A 19493-nucleotide genomic window follows, 5' to 3' on the forward strand; every position below is an offset into this window, starting at 1 on the left:
ATATTTACTGCGCACTGTTGAAAATGAAGATACCACATCCATCCACGTCATTTACATAACTACTTCATATGTTTCTGTGCTCGGTAAATCTGTTCATGAAAATAAATTACTCTTACAATAAATAGTATATTCCATTTATTTCTCACAATTAAATCGGACTGTTATATTTCATATCATCCAAATAGTATAAAAAATTTAACTATATCATAATCCCTAAATAATAAATTTGATCTCAAATCCACAAACATCTAAATAATAAATCCTAAACAATAATCACTAAACCCTAAACCCTAATCAGTAAACCCTAAAACCAAATATAATCCATAAACTCATATATAAACTCTAAATCTAAATCTAAATTTTGAATACTAAAATTTAAACTGTTATCACTAAATCTAAAACTCAACCCCCACTTTCCAAATACTAAACCCTAAATCATAATCACTAAACCTTAAACCCAATTATAGATCAAAAACCCAAGTATATACCCCAAACCCAAATAGAATGTAACAAAATACATAGTATAGTATATATTGGTGAACAAAATAGAACACTTTTTTTAATCGTCAAATGAAACGATACATGATAGGGTCACTAAACCCAAACCTTAACCACCACCTTTCAAATACTAAATCCTACTCATTAAACCCTAAATCCAAGTAGATCCCAAACCTAAATAGAATGGAACAAAATATATAGTATAGTACATATCGAGAACGAAATAGTATATTATTTATTAATCGTCAAATGGATACATGATAGAGTCACTAAACCCAAACTTCAACCCCCACCTTCCAAATACTAAACCCTAAATCCAAGTATAAACCCTAAATCCAAGTATAAACCCTAAACCCAAATAGAATGGTTAGTACAGATTGGAGAACAAAATAATACATTCTTTATGAATGCTCAAATAAAAAGATACATGGTAAAAAAAAATAGTAACAGACTAATTCACATTATATAACATGAACATAACACTTATAATACATATTGGTTTATATTTCTATTCCTTATGCATATAAATAGAATAGAACATAATGTTAGAAAAAATGTTTATCTTCTCCGATCAACTAAAGCAGTATAACTACCAGCTCCAAAATCGAAATTTACAAGCGTTTAAGTATGGTCTTCACGAACTGTTGAATCTCGAAGTGAGAAATTACTCACAGAGACGTTACGATTGTCGCGACTTTCGAGTTCAGAAGCCGTGAATCCTTTGTCTCCCATCTCCAACAAAGGCGTCACAATCGGGCTGGTACTCCACAAACGTCGCCGGTAATATACTCGGTGATTTCAGTGGCGGACAAAATGGAGAAGAAAGCATTGAGCTTTCACAATTATTATCATTTACAATTTGTGTCAAAAGAAAAGACACGTTTACTTCTCTAGAATAAATAAAAAATAATTTATATTTATTTTTTTTCAGCAGGTTACACCGGTTGTATACAAGGGTAAAAATGCATTATTACATAATAGACATAAAGTATATTGGTATAATAGGACAATTGGTCACTGAGTTAATTATAATTTTTTTGGACGTCATACAGTGCAATTTTCCTTATATTAATAGCAGTTAATTAACGCTATTGAGCGGCAATAAAAAATCAATGTACCGCCAAAAAATTTCAGGACTTGAGGATAAAAATTAAACAAGCGCTAAATATATGAACATATAAAAGAAAGAAGTTAATCTTACTTAACCAAAACTTTTTATTGGTTGCTTTATCATTACACGGATCACACTTTTAAACCATTGATTAAATGAATTCAATGGCCCAGGTTTCTTGTTCAACATTCTTCTCCATTATTTCAGTCATATATGCATTTCTTCTCCATTAAAAAATATATAATTTAAAAATGCTATAATAGAAAAGAGACTTATTATTGTTTGGGCAGAGATAACGGTTTCAATAACACTAATACTAATATGTAATAGTTTTTTTCTTATGCTAAGAAAGACAATTTTTTCTGTAGTCGATGCAAGTGTAATACCAAGAGGATATCTTGGCATCACTTACTCTCTTCTCAGTAAATTTTGTTTTCGTTACTTAAACAATACCAAACTCTTTGCTTCAACTGTGGTATTAAAGGCTTAACATAATGTACTGCATATGTTGGTCTGCAGCTTGTACGGATTCTTGTCTATAGCTTGACACACTTCAGAAATAGCTGGCCAGACATTCTTCGTACTGAGCATCAAATGCTACTTTTCCGCTAACTTGGGATCCCTGAACAAATCTCTATTTTCTGTTAACTGTCGGAGGAAATACTTTAAAAGAGGTATGCCGATGAGCATTCGAGTGAGATATTCCCTGAACAAATCTGGTTTTTCTCTCCACTTCGCACTGCTCTCTGGTATTCCTTGGTTGATACTTGGTGAGTTTAATCAAGTGAAGTGCGCCGATTAGCATTCGACATCAGATAGGTTCTCTTCGACTCGGGGTATGCGTGACTTCAATAACTGCCTTGCCACAACATTTATCTCAGACCTTCCCTTCTGTGGTAACTCGTTTACTTGGACAAATAATCAAAGGTCTTCTATAATCTCTAAGAAGTTGGACAGGGGTCTTGTTAATTATGACTGGCTCAGTGCCTTTCCAATTTCGATAGGAGTGTTTGGCAATTCAGGAATATCTGACCATAGTCTGTGCTGTGTCTTCTTAGATAGTCATAAGCCTAAGCAGAAAAAAGCCTTTCAAGTTCTTTACCATGCTGAATGACAACCCCGAATTCTCAGTCTTGCTTAAGGAGTGCTGGAACGCTTTTCAATTCCATGGTTCATCGATGTTCAAAGTTTCCAGAAAGCTAAAAGAGTTGAAGAGTATTATTCGTACTTTCAGTAAAGATAACTACTCATGCATTGAAAATTTGGTCAGGGAATCTTTTGAGGAATTTCTTCAGCACAAAAATGTCTTGTTTAACTCTCCTACTACTCATGCTGCTGCTGAGGAATGGAAAGCTCATACTAAGTGGCTGCTACTAGCAAAAGCTGACGAGTCTTTTCTCTATCAACGCTCTCGCGTTAACTGGCTTGACAAAGGTGATTCGGACGATAATGATGTTATTTTGGAGACAAGAGAGGAGATCATGAACCACACTGTGGACTTTTATGAAAATCTTCTTGGTGGTACCAGTTATCAGTCTTCTCGGCCTCTGTGGAAGAAATAGCTTCTCTTGTCAGCTACCAATGCCCGACTTCAAGATTTGATATTCTAGCAGCTCCTTTCTCTAACGAAGAGATCCAAAAGGCTTTCTTTTCCCTCCCTACAGATAAATCTCCAGGTCCAGCTGGGTACCAAGCTGAGTTCTTCACGGCTAACTGGAAGATTGTGGGATCATATATGATTAGTGCAGTGGCTGAATTCTTCACCTCGGGTAAGCCTCTCCAGCAATAGAACTCAACTAGCCTAACTCTTATCCCTAAAAAGCAAAATGTAGTCAAGATTTCGGATTTCCGTCCAATCTCTTGCTGCAACACTGCTTATAAAGTTATTGCAAAGCTGCTACCTCTGAGGTTGAATCAGATCCTACCAGATTTTATTTCCAATACCCAATCAGCCTTCATACAGGGCATATTGCTTCTTAAGATTGTTTTAATGGACAGAGTTAGTTCAGGGGTATAACAGCAAGAGTATATCGAAGCGTTCAATGCTAAAAGTGGATCTTAAGAAGGCTTTTGATTCTTTAAATTGGAGTTTTATTATCTGCATACTTCAAGCTCTGCGTCTTCCTCCATCTTTTATCAACTTGATTTCTCAATGCATCACCACTACCAGATTCTCGGTGGCTGTGAATGGAGAGTTGGCGGTTATTTCAGGGAAGCTAAAACTCTAATATGACATCTAAAATTTCATATTACTTAGAAAATTCTATAAAAATAATAATGAAGATTGCAAACAAAAGAAAACATTGCAACAAATCATCAATTAAATATAGAAAATAGAACACATAGAGTCATAGTTTCGAATTTTTATATTTTCAGATCGGATATGAATCAGTTTTTACCATTCGGACCTATTTGAGTTGGTTCTTTTGGGATCCGGATCGTTCGGATCAATTCTTTTTTTGTGAAATTTTGAATCTAGTTAGACCATCTCCAGTGATACTCTATTTTCTCTTCTCTAATTTCCTCTAAAATAGAGTAGCTCTATTATAGAGTAATTTTTGCTCCAATGGTGTTACTTTATAATAGAGTTACTCTATTTTAAAGTAAAATATAGAGACACATAATTATTTTACTCCATATGTTAGCCCTCAAAATCAAATTTGTATACAGCTTTTATTAAGTTCTTTGAAATAAATTTACAGTAAAAAAAATGAAGGCCAAAGAAAAAAAACTCTCAGCCTATTTCTAAAGCAAAAAATCTAAAGATACAACACCAACCAATCAACCCCAACATCCCTATATATTCTATTCTATAATAGATTAATTTTATTATAGAGTAACACCATTGGAGAAAAAAATTATTCTATAACAAAGTTACTCTATTTTATAAGAAATTATAGAAGAGAACATAGAGCACCATTGTAGATGCTTTAGGTAGTTGTAAATTTTCAGTTCATTTCTGATCATTTATTTTTGGGTAGGTTCTGGTTTAGATTTTTGAGTCCATGTAAAAGTTTAATGTCTAATATTCAACATAGTGCAAAGAGGATCACGGTTAGATATAGATCTCATTGGACGGTTCATGATAATCTTTACAAAACATATAAAATGATCAGCTGTAAAATTATTTTTGCAATGTTTTTCATAATTTGAGACCAACTTAAAATCTTTTTATGTGAAAGAAAAAATAAATACAAACCATATAATGTATTTTGTTCTTTTCATTACTAGCATGGCACAATAATTTTTTTGTTTGTTTATAACTGTCGTTTTATACTAGTTTGTTTATTGGGCTTGTGTTTAATTTTGGACCGGGTCATGCTCTCAATATTCCAAGCTACAGTTTTGTTTTATTTGGTTATTTTTTTTTCTTATCCAAGGTATACTTCAAGTAATATGAATGAATATTGACTGATAACAAATGAAAGAATAGGACAGTAAGATGTTTATCTACTTCGATAAGATTTTATTTAAAAAAAAAAACTCGAAATATTGGTATGTGTATCAAGATGATTACTTTCTTAAATCATAATTTTGGATTGAATCTGTTTGGATTTGTTGGATATTCGTTGGAAGTTTGTAAAATGTAACCAAGAAAAATGTTCTTCAAGTTATTGTCTAGTTATTTATTAATAATATAGTGGTCCATGCTATTTTCAAAATACTATTTTTATATTTCTCATTTGTGATTTTTTAAATTTCAAACTAATCGTACTTATTTATCATGTCACATTAATACTATATATGTTGAAATCATATTTTCTGCTCGGAACCGATTGAAATCATATTTTCTGCATTCTCTGCACGGAACCGATTGAAACAAGAGACCATCTCTTTTTCCAATGCCCGTTTTTCAGATGGTATTTGGAGAGAACTAACTCAGAAACTATCAGGGAGTCGACATACTACAACTTGGATAGATATAGTAGCTATGATTTCGGATGCAAGCTGGGAAAAAAAAATTATGTTTCTCCTCAGGTATGCTTTCCAGTCTGCTGTCCATTCTATATGGCGTGAAAGAAACCGCAGGAGACATGGGGAGCCAGCTCAAACCATGACTCAACTGCTCCACTATATTGACAAAGGAGTCCTCAACCGCATCGACACTCTTAGAGGCTGTGGAAAAGGAAAATATTCTAAAGCTATGAGGGTATGGCTAAGCATGAGATGAAGGAAGAGGCAGATTCTTGATTCTTTGTTTTTCTTTTAAACTGATTTAAACAAGTCACATTCTTTGTAAAAAAATAAATTTAACATTCATTCAAAAAAAAATTATATTTTCATATTGAATAATATACCGACCCAAATACTGAATAAAATAGCATCTGAAGATATCATTTTATATATTATATCTAGTCCAGTGTAAATTCAAAATGTGATACAGACCGTTTAGTCTCCTATATGAAGAACTCCAATTACTCAAAACCCATAAGATCAAATTCTATGACAAGCGGATATTATACGTGGAACGTGTTGAGCGTTTCATAAAATATCAACGCGTTACTCAAAATATCTAACTCCACTCTTGTGTTATGATATATGAGCAATATGAATGAGTATAACCGATATGTTTTCACTCATCCAAACATATGTTTGTGTCGATTCTATACGTCTGGTTGTGGACGTACGTTAATTTATTTACGATCAAGCGAAGTGATTGAGAAGGTGTAGCACAATCCGCGATCAAAAGTCGTGGTGGTGCCCAATACTTGCAAAGTTGCAACTACAAGAAATGTAAAAAATAATAATAAAAGATAAAGATTGAACCAAGAAGAAATCTACGACGCACATTTCTGATCATATATGTCATTTGTCGGTTTTCGCATGTGCAACAGTGAGATGATAATTGAGTGTACGGAACAAAACAATCCCCATGCATGTGTATCGATCAGAAAGATATAAGAAGAAGAAAGATCTTAAAAGCCTGCATTGAAATAGCTCTTTCTTCTTTTGTTTACTTTGGGACACCACAAATACAACGTTGTATATTTGCTTCTTGTTTCTTTGTTCAATTATAAAGATACCTTGTAACATCATAATGGATATTTTTATCTATTTCCTTTAGAAACTGATGAATGAAAGCTGAACGGAGCCGTTTATCTTTTTGAGAAATATATCATGAGATTAGATTATCAGAGGTCTAAGCATTCCAGTGCAGTATGATTCAGCATGTTTTTTCATTGTTCAGTTTCAACATGTTTGGCCATGTTAAATGCCTAAGAGCAATCTCATTGGGGGTTCCTTGCTCCTAGGTTCTTAAAATACATGTATGTATATGTATATATTATATATGCGTATGTAATTGCAGGGTTCTAAGTTTTACAGAAAATCCAACCGAAAATTTTTTACTTAAGAAACTTTCAGTTGGATTTCTTGTAAAACTTAGAACCCCGCAATTACATACATATATATAATATATACATACACATACATGTATTTTAAGAACCTAGGAGCAAGAAATCCCAATAAAGTTGCTCGAGCAGCATTAACACTCGTATCTTAACACGAGTTTCTAGAAATTAAATAATTAAAATAAATAAAAATTAGGAAAAAGAAAATTGAGAGGCTCTTAATTAAGAGCATTAAAAACAGTGTTAGTCATGACACATACAGTGAAACCTCTATAAATTAATAATGTTAGAATTACACCAAAAATATAATTTTTTATTAATTTATAGAGATATTAATTTATACTAATTGAACTAAAAACTCAATTTGGGACTATAAAATTATATTATTTTATATATATTTTTAGTGTATATTAATTTATAAAGTATTAATTTGGATTTTCTGCAAAAGAACCCTCAATGTGGTTTTGTTTTGCAAATTAATCCGCAAACTCAAAAACCTACAGGTCAACCCTCCAAGTGCCGGTTAAACCGGCCGTATATATGTGTATTTGACTATGTATAATTTTAACATTTTTCAATACTATGTCGTTTTGGCACTACAATCTCACATGTTTTGAACAACAATCGGAATGGGATTCGCGTTTCCGCCTCATCTCCGCATTCTTCTTCGAGTGTTATCGTGGCCAGAGCAAAAAACAAAGACCCGGTCGCAAATGGGACTCTCTTGAGGAACTAGATACTTCTATTTCTTGCTTGAGATAGAAACACAACATCTCCTTTTGAAGATTTACATCACTTTCCGTTTGTGGGGAAAAAAGCATGCAAGAATGAACAGTGTTGTGTCAACTGTTCATGAACGATAACTCATTAGTTACAACTGTGTTGTGTCACTGTCATGTTATGTTTAGGTCCTACGGTCATAAACGTGGTGGTAAAGCGGACCTAGTATATTTTGTACCGGTCTTTATATTTAAAACCGTTTTTCCTACCAATTATCTAAAGCACAATCATATTGTCCTTTTTAACTTAACATGTCATTTTCTTTAATAACACTACATGTTTCATTAAAGGTAATCAAGTAATATTAATAACACATCTATATTGGGTCATTTTTTTGAATCCAGCCCACATCAGATATCTCTTGGGCCATTTGGACCGATTAAGAAATCAGATCCAATTCTCACATTTTTTTTTCCATTGGGCCATTGAGTCCAAGTTCAAATATTTTTTTTTCAACTATTCTTAATTATTATTTTTTTCTTTTCTTAATATAATATAAGCATTCATAAAAAAAATTGAATTTTTTCATTGAAAAGTATAAATCTTTATTAAAAGTATATAAACTTTTTATTAAAATATTAACCACATAATAAAAATAATTTATCAGAGTTATACCAACTTAATTCATTAAAGAAATAAATTTAAGTATGAAACAATTCTTTCAAGTATTAAGATTTTGAATTTTAAAATTAGGCACGGTTTTGATATTATGAATTTATGAGCGAAGTCCGAGACAAATCCACCTAGATTCGGTCAGTTAGTGGAAGCCTCCTTAGTCCAATGGTTTGACTAAGGATTCATTAATGCTTCTATATTAGCAGGTCCAGGTTTCAATTCCCAGAGAAAGCGATTTATTAAACAATTATACAGGCTACGGAGGACAGGCATACAAGGGATCTTCAACATGGTGCAAGTAAACTTGTTCAGGCGTGATCTTCGTAGGATGTCTCAGGTGATGCAGTTAGACGTAGATTTTTATAAGGCATGTAGTATTGTCGGTTGTCAGATCGTCTATGTAATCTTTTTCATAATTGTAATATCATAATAAATCAGCGTTAAAAAAAAGATTCAGTCAGTTCAGTTATGATATTTAGAAATCTAAAAAATATCCAAATAACCTATGTATTTAGAAATATTATTAAACAATTTATTAAAAGATAAACATATTACCCGCGCAGGCGCGTGAGTCAAGATCTAGTTTATATTTAAAACAGTGAAAAAAGAATAAAGGATGGGGCAGGGAGCTTTTTCTATAACATGAGCTTTTTATCATTAATTTTTTATATATATTTTGGTGCATTAAAATAAAAATATAACAGGGGCTACAAACTTACAATAAGGTGAACATAGCTTTTTGTCATTAGTTAGATAATATTATATTATTTTTCATATAATTGAAAATATACTTCCTCGTATATTTTTTCTCTTGCACCATTAAAAATAATTTTCATAAACTATTATAATAGAATAACCAAACATGAATGTTAGTTTTCAAGTAAATGCAAAAATTGAATGGGTGTAAACATATTACGTATACTAGTCTCATACACGTGTACATATACTGAGATTATATCAGCATATGTATCATGTACATACACGTGAATGGCTGGCAAAGGAAACGTTTCTAAATCCCTCTGGATTCTATCAGCATCAGCACATCATGTATGAGACTTCTGCCCGACTCCGGCACCTACAAGACTGGAGTTTCCATCATTGTGTGCAGGAGAGGAATATTGTGGCTCAAGAGGTAGCGCAGAGTGTTACTAACGAGCATCGTTATCACTCCTACATTGCAGCAGGTGGTCCCTCATGGCTGCAACATAGCATTGAGCGTGAAGCTCGGATGTGATCTGCAGGAACGAGTCACCTATCTCTGAATTTTTCTCAGGCTCGGGAATATCTACTGACATTTATCCTCTGTTGAGCTCAGTTTCTTTTGGTTGTTTCAATTTCTTCTTTTCTTTGGGTGATACACCATTGGCCTTTATGGTCTGTTTTTGTTGTTAGAACCTTATGGTCTCTTTGAAAGTTAATTTAATCAGTGTTAAAAAAAAATACTGAGATTATGTATACGGTTTTATATACTCGTATTCTTGTATATAAACAAAACACCTTGTACATAATTCATTAATTTATTGAGTACAATTTTAAGTTCTTGAACTCTACTTTCTCTTTCTTAATATGGTATCAAAGTAACAAATTTTTCCACCATCTTTTTTTTCAAGCTTCATTTCCTCATAATGAGTGCTTCGATTTGTTGTTCGATCTTCGATTCATTTGTTTCTTGGTTGATTAGAGTTCTTGATGTGATTGCAATTTTCTATTTCGTCTTCATTGTTCATTTCATTTCTCTATGAGCTGCGATTTCATTCTCTGAGCTTGAATTCATCACTTTATGTCATGTCCCCGATCCTAGATAGGATCGTCCGGATGGACCATGGTGCAAGGAGACGCTCCAGTCAGGTTGTAAGACCTTGAGACAAGCGTATCATGGTCTAAATTGATGGTTAAGGAAGTCAGGCAGCTGAAACTTAACCTGGATACGATGGAGACAAGTTAAAGAGAGCTGGACGAGTGATCCGGAAGTTGGACAAGGTCCGGGTCAAGCTCAATCAGCTAGGTGTAGCTTGCAGCTAGCTCACCTAAACTTAGTCAGCTCACTGGACATGATGGACTAGCTCACTCAGCTAAGGCAGCTGGTGGTCAGCTCATCTCAACTTGGCAGAGTGTTCCGGTCCGACTAGTGTGATCGGTCCGAGCGGTTACCGGACCGTGTCGGCGGCCCGTGTGGGATGATGGGTCCGTGTGCAACCACGATCAGACCAGGGAAACTGTCAAGAGAGCAGTTGGGTGGTTATGGGGCCGTTTATGGGAAGTTATAGGTGAAAGGGTGCAAGAGGACAAGTGGCACCCATTCGGTCAATCCCTTGCAACCGATCGACCAAGGCAGTTACCGGTTCCTCTCTCTATAAATATAAGGCTTTGGGGTCGATTTTGGGCATCATATTTCTTAGGGAAAGCTCTGAAGAAATCGTGAGAGAGAAAGCAAGAGAGAGAGACCGGCGGTGGAAGAAGAAACCGTGAGTGGTGGTGCTTGTTCTGTTCCGGCGAGGACTAGACCATGAGAGACAAGGCTTGTGGAGATGGATACCATACAGAAGGAGAAAGAGAAGGAGAAGGAGGCGGCGCAAGGAGACCGCTCGCCTAAGGTCAGTGGTGTGAACCGCGGACCATCGGCCTTAGCCGATAGATGATCCGATTGTGCCTTGGGGTCGATCGTGTACTGGTTGCATCCTTTCTACCCCTTTCTCTTCAAATCGCCTTCTCTCTGTATATTTTGTTGATTTATACTTGATCTGATATGGAGAGACTGAACCAAGGCCTTTGGCCGGTTCAGAATCAAAGTCCTTGGCCTTTGGCCGGACTTAGGCATGTCCGGATACACCAAGGGATTATCGGATGATCTAAATCGCCTTGTGTGTAATCAGCTTGAGGCCTTGCTTGGGCGCGCTTGATTCTCTTATGAATCTAAGTGTGGCCAGTTGATATATGTACTGATTGAATAGGCTTTGAGTAGAGAACTCTAGGAACCGAACCATGCAACGATAGATCCGTGTGTTAGGTTATCTGATCATATGCTTGTGTGTTGTGATGTGTTGGTTTCAGGTACGGGCTTGGCCCGTGGTAAAGGAAAGGAACTGTAAGGACTCCAGCCGTGGGAAGATGTATGGTGAATGGGTCATTCCTAGTAGATGTGAAGTATTGATATCCTATTGTGCAAACTGTGAACTTATGATAGACTAGTGTGCAACTTGTTTAGTATGAACGATTGAATGATGTATGAATCTCAGTTATTATTTATGAAATGTCGATTTGCCATACTTAATTCTGATTGTTTAAGTGTGATTAAATAAACCTCAAAACTCTGATAAATACTTAAAAAAATTTTACACTTGAAATTGGAAGTAAAAGAATCAACCTGGGTAGAAATGGTTAGGTAAGTTGCGGTCTGGTTGGAATGAGAATTCCAGGATCGGGTCTTACACTTTCGATCTCCGATTTCAACTTCATTCACCTCAGATTCAACTTTATTGACCTCAGATTCAACTTCATTCCTCCGATTCAACTCTGTTCTTCCTCGATTCAACTCCGTTCTTCCCCGATTCAACTCTGTTCTTCCTAGATTCAACTATTCTTGCTTGTTGTCATCATCAACATCGTTCGTTTCTTGCTCATGGTGACTTTGGCTTCTACGAATGTTCCTCTGGTTGCTCCTTCTGCGATGGTTGATCACTATGACAATTTGTACTTCCTCCAGAACTCTGATCACGCTGGATTGGTTCTTGTAACTGATCGATTGGCTCTGGTGCTGATTTTCATGTGTGGTGTCGTTCTGTTCGTATGGTGATCAACGTCAGAAATAAACTTGAATTCAATAACGGTACAATCTTGAAACCTCCTCCTCATTATAGAGATTCAAGTGCTTAGTCTAGGTACAATGATATGGTCTCGACTTGGTTAATGAACTCGGTGTCAAAGAAGATAGGACAGAGTTTACTTTTCATGTCAAGTGCTGAGAGTATATGGAAGAATCTCATGTCTAGGTTTAAACAATATGATGTGCCTCGAATCAATGAGATAGAGCAACGTCTTAGTACCATTCAACAGGGCTATCTTGACATTAGCACTTACTACACTGAAATTGTTACACTATGGGAATATCAGAACTATGTCGACCTCCCAGTTTGTACGTATGGTAAGTGTGAATGCAATGCCGTTTTTTCTTGGGAGAATCTTCAACAACGAAGTCATGTGATGAAGTTCTTGATGGGATTGAATGAAGCATATGAAGCAACTCGTCGTCACATCCTTATGTTGAAGCCTATTCCAGCGATTGAAGAAGTGTTTAATATGGTGACTCAAGATGAAAGACAGAAGAACATCAAACCTCCTACACGGGTTGAGAATGTTGTTTTCCAGAATTCTACATCATATTCAGAACAACATGAGTACTCTGGATCTTCTGAGCATACCGCTTATGATGTCAACAACAACAATTATCGTTCTAAACCTCGACCTATATGCACACATTGCGGCGTTGCTGGTCATATTGTGCAAAAAGTGCTTCAAGCTACATGGCTATCCGCTGGGTCATAGGTTTTATAACAATTCTCAAAGGAATAATAATCAAGTTGGTTCTTCTACTCATAGGAATTCTCAGGCTAAGCCGAATCAGTCTCTTTCCAAGCAGAACAATGTTGTCAATGTCACCGTTGTTGCTTCTACAAGTTCTTCTATGATTGCCTTGGATCTTAGTTCTTTTCATCATGAGCAAGTTTAAAAACTCATTCAACAACTTCAGTTTCATGTTCATATGCCAGACCCTGTTGCTTCACGTTCATTGCAGCATTCTTCTGTAACTGGTCAAGATTATCTGGCTGCTCAATTTTCCAGTGATACTTTTTCTTTTCTTTCTGTTAGCCTACGTTTTGATAATCATTATTTTACTTTTCAACATCAAACTCTTTCTTCTTTATCCACTAAACTCCATTTGGGCTCTTGGATCATTGAAAGTGGTGCAACTACCCATGTTTGTTCTAACTTGGCTTTGTTTATAGTAACGTATTTCTTGTTACAGGAGTCACAGTCTCACTTCCTAATGGAACTAAAGAACCTATTACTCATACTGGAACTGTTCATTTGACTGATACATTAGTGCTTTCTAATGTTTTACATGTTCTATCTTTTCGTTTTAATCTCATTAGTGTGAGTAGTTTACTACATCATGATCATCATTCAGCTCATTTCTATTCTGATCATTGTTATATTCAGGAGCTTACTCGGGGATTGATGATTGGTAGAGGTTCATTGCTTCACAATCTTTACATTCTTGATCAACCGTTTGCAACTCCATCATTGAACTTCTGTGGATCCTTTAAAGTCGATGGTTCTCTTTCGCATCAAAGCCTTGGGCATCCATATTCTGCCAAGTTACAACACTCTCTGATGCAATATCCTTAGATAAGTTTTCTTTACTAGATATTTCTCGTTGTCTTGTGTTTCCCTTAGCTAAGCTACGTAGACTTCCGTTTCCACAACTTAATAAAATGTCTACAAAACCATTTGATCTTGTTCATATGGATATATGGGGTCCTTTCTCTGTCGAGTCTGTTGAAGGTTATAAGTACTTTCTTACAATTGTAGATGATCTCACCGGTGTAACTTGGATTTATATGTTGAAATACAAAAGTGATGTTTCTGTTATTTTACCATCGTTTGTTAAACTTGTGCGCATTCAATATAATAAAAAACATAAAGATGATTCATAGAGATAATGCTCAGGAACTTGCTTTCTCAAACTTGATTAGAGAACATGGTATTATGCATAAATTTTTTTGTGCTTATACACCTCAACAAAATTCTGTTGTGGAACTTTAACATCAACATCTCTTAAATGTTACTAGGGCTTTAATGTTTTAATCTAGTGTTCCTTTATAATACTGGAGTGATTGTATCTTTACTGTTGTGTTTTCAATCAATCGAACAGCGTCCTTGTTTTTGAACAAAATGCCATGAGAAACATACAGATAAGAAACCTGATTATCATTTTTCAAAGCTTTTGGGTGTTTGTGTTATGTGTCAATATTGCCTAAAGATCGACACAAATTTACTCCGAGAGCTGAGTCATGCGTTTTCTTAGGCTGTCCATCTGGTATTAAAGGATATAAGGTTCTCAACATTGATACACAAGTTGTTTCTGTATCTCGCAATGTTATCTTTCATGGCCATGACTTTCCTTACAAACATGTTAATACAGATTCACAACTTGACAATCTTTTTTCTAAGTCTATATTACCTTTATCTAATCCTATTGAGATTGATTCTGTCATTCCTGTGCATTCTCATGCATCTACATCATCATCATCTCATGTTCTGAATGTTCCGGTGGTGAGTGAGACTCATGCATGTGAAGTTGCTTCTTGGTCTTGCTGCGATTAATGGCTGGTCGTTAGACCAAATGGATGTCACTTATGCTTTTCTGCATAGTGACCTTGACGAGGAGATCTATATGAGTCTTCCTTTGGGATATACTCCTCCTCTAGGCGTAATTCTTCCACCCAACCCAGTCTGTCGCTTGAATAAGTCCATTTATGTAGACTGGATCTTCCTTTATTGGTATAAATGCTGCTCGTCAGTTCTTATGTAGACTGGATCTTAAACAAGCTTCCAAAAAATGGTATAAATGCTGCTCGTCAGTTCTTATTGTGGATGGTTTCTCTTCTTCACTAGGTGGTCATTCTCTCTTTGTCAAGAAGACTGGATCTTCCTTTATTGCCTTGTTGGTTTATGTAGATGACATCCTTATTGCGAGCAATGATGTTGAGGTTGTTTGTTCTGTGAAGACACTTCTACATAAATCTTTCAAGATCAAGGATTTAGGGAATGCGAGATTCTTTTTGGGCTTGGAGATAGCTTGGAATGCTACTGGTATTGCTCTCTCACATAAAGTATGCTCTGGATTTATTGGTTGACACATGATTCTTGGCATCTAAGCCTTTTGCAGTTCCAATGGATCCCTCAATCCCACTGAGCAAAACCATTGGTGTTCCTCTTCCTGATGCTTCTTCGTATCGTGAATTAATTGGATGTCCTTTTTATCTGACCATCACGAGACCTAACATCATGTATGTGGTTCATCGGTTGAGTCAGTTTCTCTCTGCTCCTACAGACATACATTTTCAGTCAGCTCAATGTATTTTTCTCTACTTAAAATCGAATCCATGGCAAGGCTTGTTCTATTCAGCTGATTCAGATGCTTGTCTCAATGTGTATGTCGATGCTGATTGAGCTACATGACATGATATAAGACGCTTTGTCACAGGCTTCTGTGTGTATCTTGGAAAGTCTTTGATTAGCTGGAAATGCAAGAAGCAGCAGACGGTCAGTAGAAGTAGTACTGAAGCAGAGTACAAGAGTATGGCATTGGCTGCTTGTGAGCTTATTTGGTTGCAGCAAATCCTTACAAACTTTAAGATCACGGTAACTAATACTGCAAAGCTGTTATGTGATAATAAGTTAGCTATCCATATTGCCACCAACCTTGTGTTTCATGAATGCACGAAACACATCGAGATTGACTGTCGTACCATTCGAGATCAGGTGAAGAATGGTTTCATTTGTCGCATACAAGTGGTTAGTGCTAATAATCATGCTGACATTTTCACCAAACCGCTCCACATCCTTCTCCTTTTCATTTTATCCTTTCGCACATGTCAATTTCAAGCCTCTTCTCACCGTCATTACCTTCCACTTCAAAGGCTTGAGAGGGGCATATTACATATACTAATTTCATACACGTGTATAGATATTGAGACTATGTATACGAATCTTTATACTCGTATACTTGTATATAAACAAAACCCCTTGTACATAATTCATTAATCTATTGAGTACAGTTTTAAGTTCTTGAGCTGTACTCTCTCTCTCTCTATAAAACAACATATTAAAACGTGTCATTCATTGATTTTATTAATTATCATTACTATAAAGTTACAAAAATAAAAATTATCGGGTTCATGAGGGTCAGCTGACACCTACCTATCATATGTTTCCTCCCTTGCGTGGTGGTTTGTGAATTGTGAGAGAAATTTCACATACATGTCTGAACAAAAGAGAGAAGAAGTGGGAGACTCTCTGTAGTCTCTACCTGGCCAGAGACTTTCGTATTAACAATACCTTTTAGCTCGAAAGCAATCTTTCCTTTATTTCTGTAACGTCCCATCTTACGTGCTTTAGTAAAATACATTGCAGACGTTTCCCACGTAAAGAAATTCCTACGAATGCAAATCACACAATCATTGTTATGGTCCTTATCGATGCTCAAATCATATCGTACGCTTGGTTGGAGTTGTGTCGGTTAATATAAGATCCCCAACCCCCAACGCATTACGACATGAGAGTACGGACAATAACAACCTAACGCATACACTGTTCTAAGCTCCATCACAAACCTCGGATCCTTCTAGCTCAAAACTTGACCTACTAGTTATATCTACGCCTATAAATGGTAAACAAACCCTAACGAAAACTAAAAGAAAAACAAAAGGAAGCGAGGACAACATGAAGGTGAGTTCAAATTAAATTCTAAATCCATTCTTTTCTTTTTGATAATTAATGAGATTTTAATTTACCTAATATTATATCTTTGCAGCTGCTAGGTTGGATGCGAACTATAAACCTAAGTGGCTTTGATCCATCAAATGAGTTCAAAGGTTTAATAATTACTATAGTATATACATAACTTAGATTTTTTTTTTTTAAACTATGTCTCTCTCCCATGAAACCTTTCAAATAACCTAATTATTTTTTTTCTTTTTCAGATAACCTTTTTTTTTTCTTTTTCATATAACCTAATTCTTCATCTTCATAAAATGTTACACATATATGTTTTTGGTTTACTTATATAGTCAAGCTATCTTTCAGGTGGTTTCAGTTGTCTAAGAGCTCAGGTTTCCTCTGAAGTCCTAGACATCCGAACAAACTCCTTCTCCTTCTCCAGAGCATCTCATCATGACTCCAATCCACCGAAAACTGATGAGGAACTTTGGTTTGATGAAGGCGGGTTCGGCGGCTTTCTGGCGATCGGTACGCTTGGTAGAGATCCTGAAACACCAAAATTCACATCTTCCATTGCTGAAGATGATGTAACCGTGGCAAAGCTCGTTACTGAGAAACTAGACAAGTTTCTTGAGGAATATCCAGATAAGGATAGTAGCAGTAAGCAGGGAGAAATATCGAAGGCAGAATATGGTCTCTTTGGATCATCCACTGAGCTTACGAAGAGAGGCAATGAAGTAAAGAAGATGAAGGGTTTACTTAAAAACCTCTTCAAGAGAAGAAAGGCAGTAGAAGGAGAGTGTAACTCAATGGAGAAACAAGGAACCAGAGATTTGATTAAAAGGATATCTAAAAAGCTCCACGTCTCTCCTTCAAAGACGAGAAATGATGATGACTATGATGACTACGATTATTCCATGCACAAGAAGAAAGATATAAGAAAGGTTTGAGTCTTTTTAGCTTTAAGCATTTTCAGATCTTATCCAAAGAGATTGGTCGGAAGAATTCTGAAAGTTAATATGGTTTTGGTTTTGGTTATAGAGTGGTCAAATCTTCCAAAGTAAAGTCCATCCTGTTATGTGTACACCTCCAAGAGACGATAACAAGGTAGATGACAGAAGAAGCTGCAAACTCAAGATCCCGAGTCTTAATGGAGGGTTTCTCGTTCCAAGTTCCATCTCCAAAGTGAACAAGAAAAGAGAAAATTGGATCAGGACTGACACAGAGTGTAAGTCAAGATGTTATTCAGAACTTATCTATTCGATTTTATTTCTCTCTCTCTCTCAAGAGTTTTCATATCGTTTGCTTGCTTTTGCAGATCATGTTCTGGAACTGTGAAGATCAACACATTGCAACAAACCTCCATTGATCCAGCCAAAGTTCTCTCGTATCGAACACACATATATATACACATATCTACAAAATCATTGTCTAGTAATGTGTAGTGAGATTGTACGACTTTCAGGTCCAGAACTTCCTAGTTATTCAAAAAGAAAACATATATGTATAATTATACACACATATCTACAAAATCATTGTCTCAAATGTGTAGTCCGAAGGTTATGTATTCTACTTTAAGGTAATGAATAAGAAACTTCAATTTTATAAAAGTATAGTACCATAATTTAAACACATTCGCAGTAGTGATTTTAGCCACAATTATTGACCGCTCACAAAGAGTCACATCTCAGCTCCAAACGAGTAACAACTGCACACAAAATGTGTAACATATACGACCATCTTTGACTCTTGAGCTTGCATTCTTAACACCATTCGTGCAAGACTCATAAGATAAGAATATTAACTCCTCCGGAACTCCATGGGGCTAGTTATAAAAATAGAGAACAAACAGAGTTACTATTATGCTTCTTAGATTATATTTAATTAATTTACAGAAAATCAGGTCCAGCGTTACTGATCAAAGAGTGAAACAAACAAAAAGGAAACCCAAACCACTAAGAAAATTATCAAGTAGACACATATCTTGATATCCTCTTTCAGGAATAGTAATCTACTTTATATCAAGTTCTTTAACAAAAAGCAAACACTATCAAAGAGCACAGAAACAATTGATTGAACAATCACCAAAGCTCAAAAGAAAAGCTAAAGCGAATATAGAATACAGTGCCCTCCTTGTAATCTACCACTAAGCTTTAGTATCTTAACGTCTTATTCCTTCTACTTAGCCACCAAGAAAAGCCAAAAAGACTCGTCAATATCCTTCTACATAATACATCATTTGTCTCCATCTTCATCTGCAAAAGAACAAACACTCTATAGTCTATTCACACACACACACACTTGAGCCGTCTTCAATGAGCACGGACTGGGGAACGGTGATTGTAGCGGTGTCTCTGTTCATCCTACTATCACCAGGACTACTGTTTCAGATTCCAGCGAGAACGAGAGTGATGGAGTTCGGGAACATGAGCACGAGCGGTATAGCCATTTTGGTTCACGCAGTTATATACTTCTGTATTTTCACGATCTTGGTGGTAGCTATACAAGTTCACATCCATTTCTGATCTCTACTCTTCTTATATCATGTATAAATGTAACAAAATGAAGGGAGGTTTATTGCAAACTCTAATGTAATGTACAAATTTCTCTGATATTCCTCCTTTCCGACAAAGTTT

At 35.7% G+C, this 19493-nt stretch overlaps 2 protein-coding genes across 2 annotated transcripts; both read left to right on the forward strand.

Moving 5' to 3' along the window:
- Nucleotides 1–13605: 13605 nt before the first annotated feature.
- Nucleotides 13606–19489, forward strand: LOC106414461. The gene is made up of 5 exons (XM_048744678.1): nucleotides 13606–16866; nucleotides 16952–17012; nucleotides 17224–17801; nucleotides 17899–18085; nucleotides 18176–19489. The coding sequence occupies exons 1-5, from the start codon at nucleotides 16861–16863 to the stop codon at nucleotides 18193–18195; spliced, it is 852 nt and encodes a 283-aa protein (XP_048600635.1). The 5' UTR covers nucleotides 13606–16860; the 3' UTR covers nucleotides 18196–19489.
- Nucleotides 19173–19489, forward strand: LOC106424756. The gene has a single exon (XM_013865503.3). It carries the CDS (start codon nucleotides 19173–19175, stop codon nucleotides 19380–19382), a length of 210 nt encoding a protein of 69 aa, XP_013720957.1. The 3' UTR covers nucleotides 19383–19489.
- Nucleotides 19490–19493: the final 4 nt, after the last annotated feature.

Source organism: Brassica napus, chromosome A2 (assembly GCF_020379485.1).
Source record: "Brassica napus cultivar Da-Ae chromosome A2, Da-Ae, whole genome shotgun sequence".
Taxonomy (NCBI): domain Eukaryota; kingdom Viridiplantae; phylum Streptophyta; class Magnoliopsida; order Brassicales; family Brassicaceae; genus Brassica; species Brassica napus.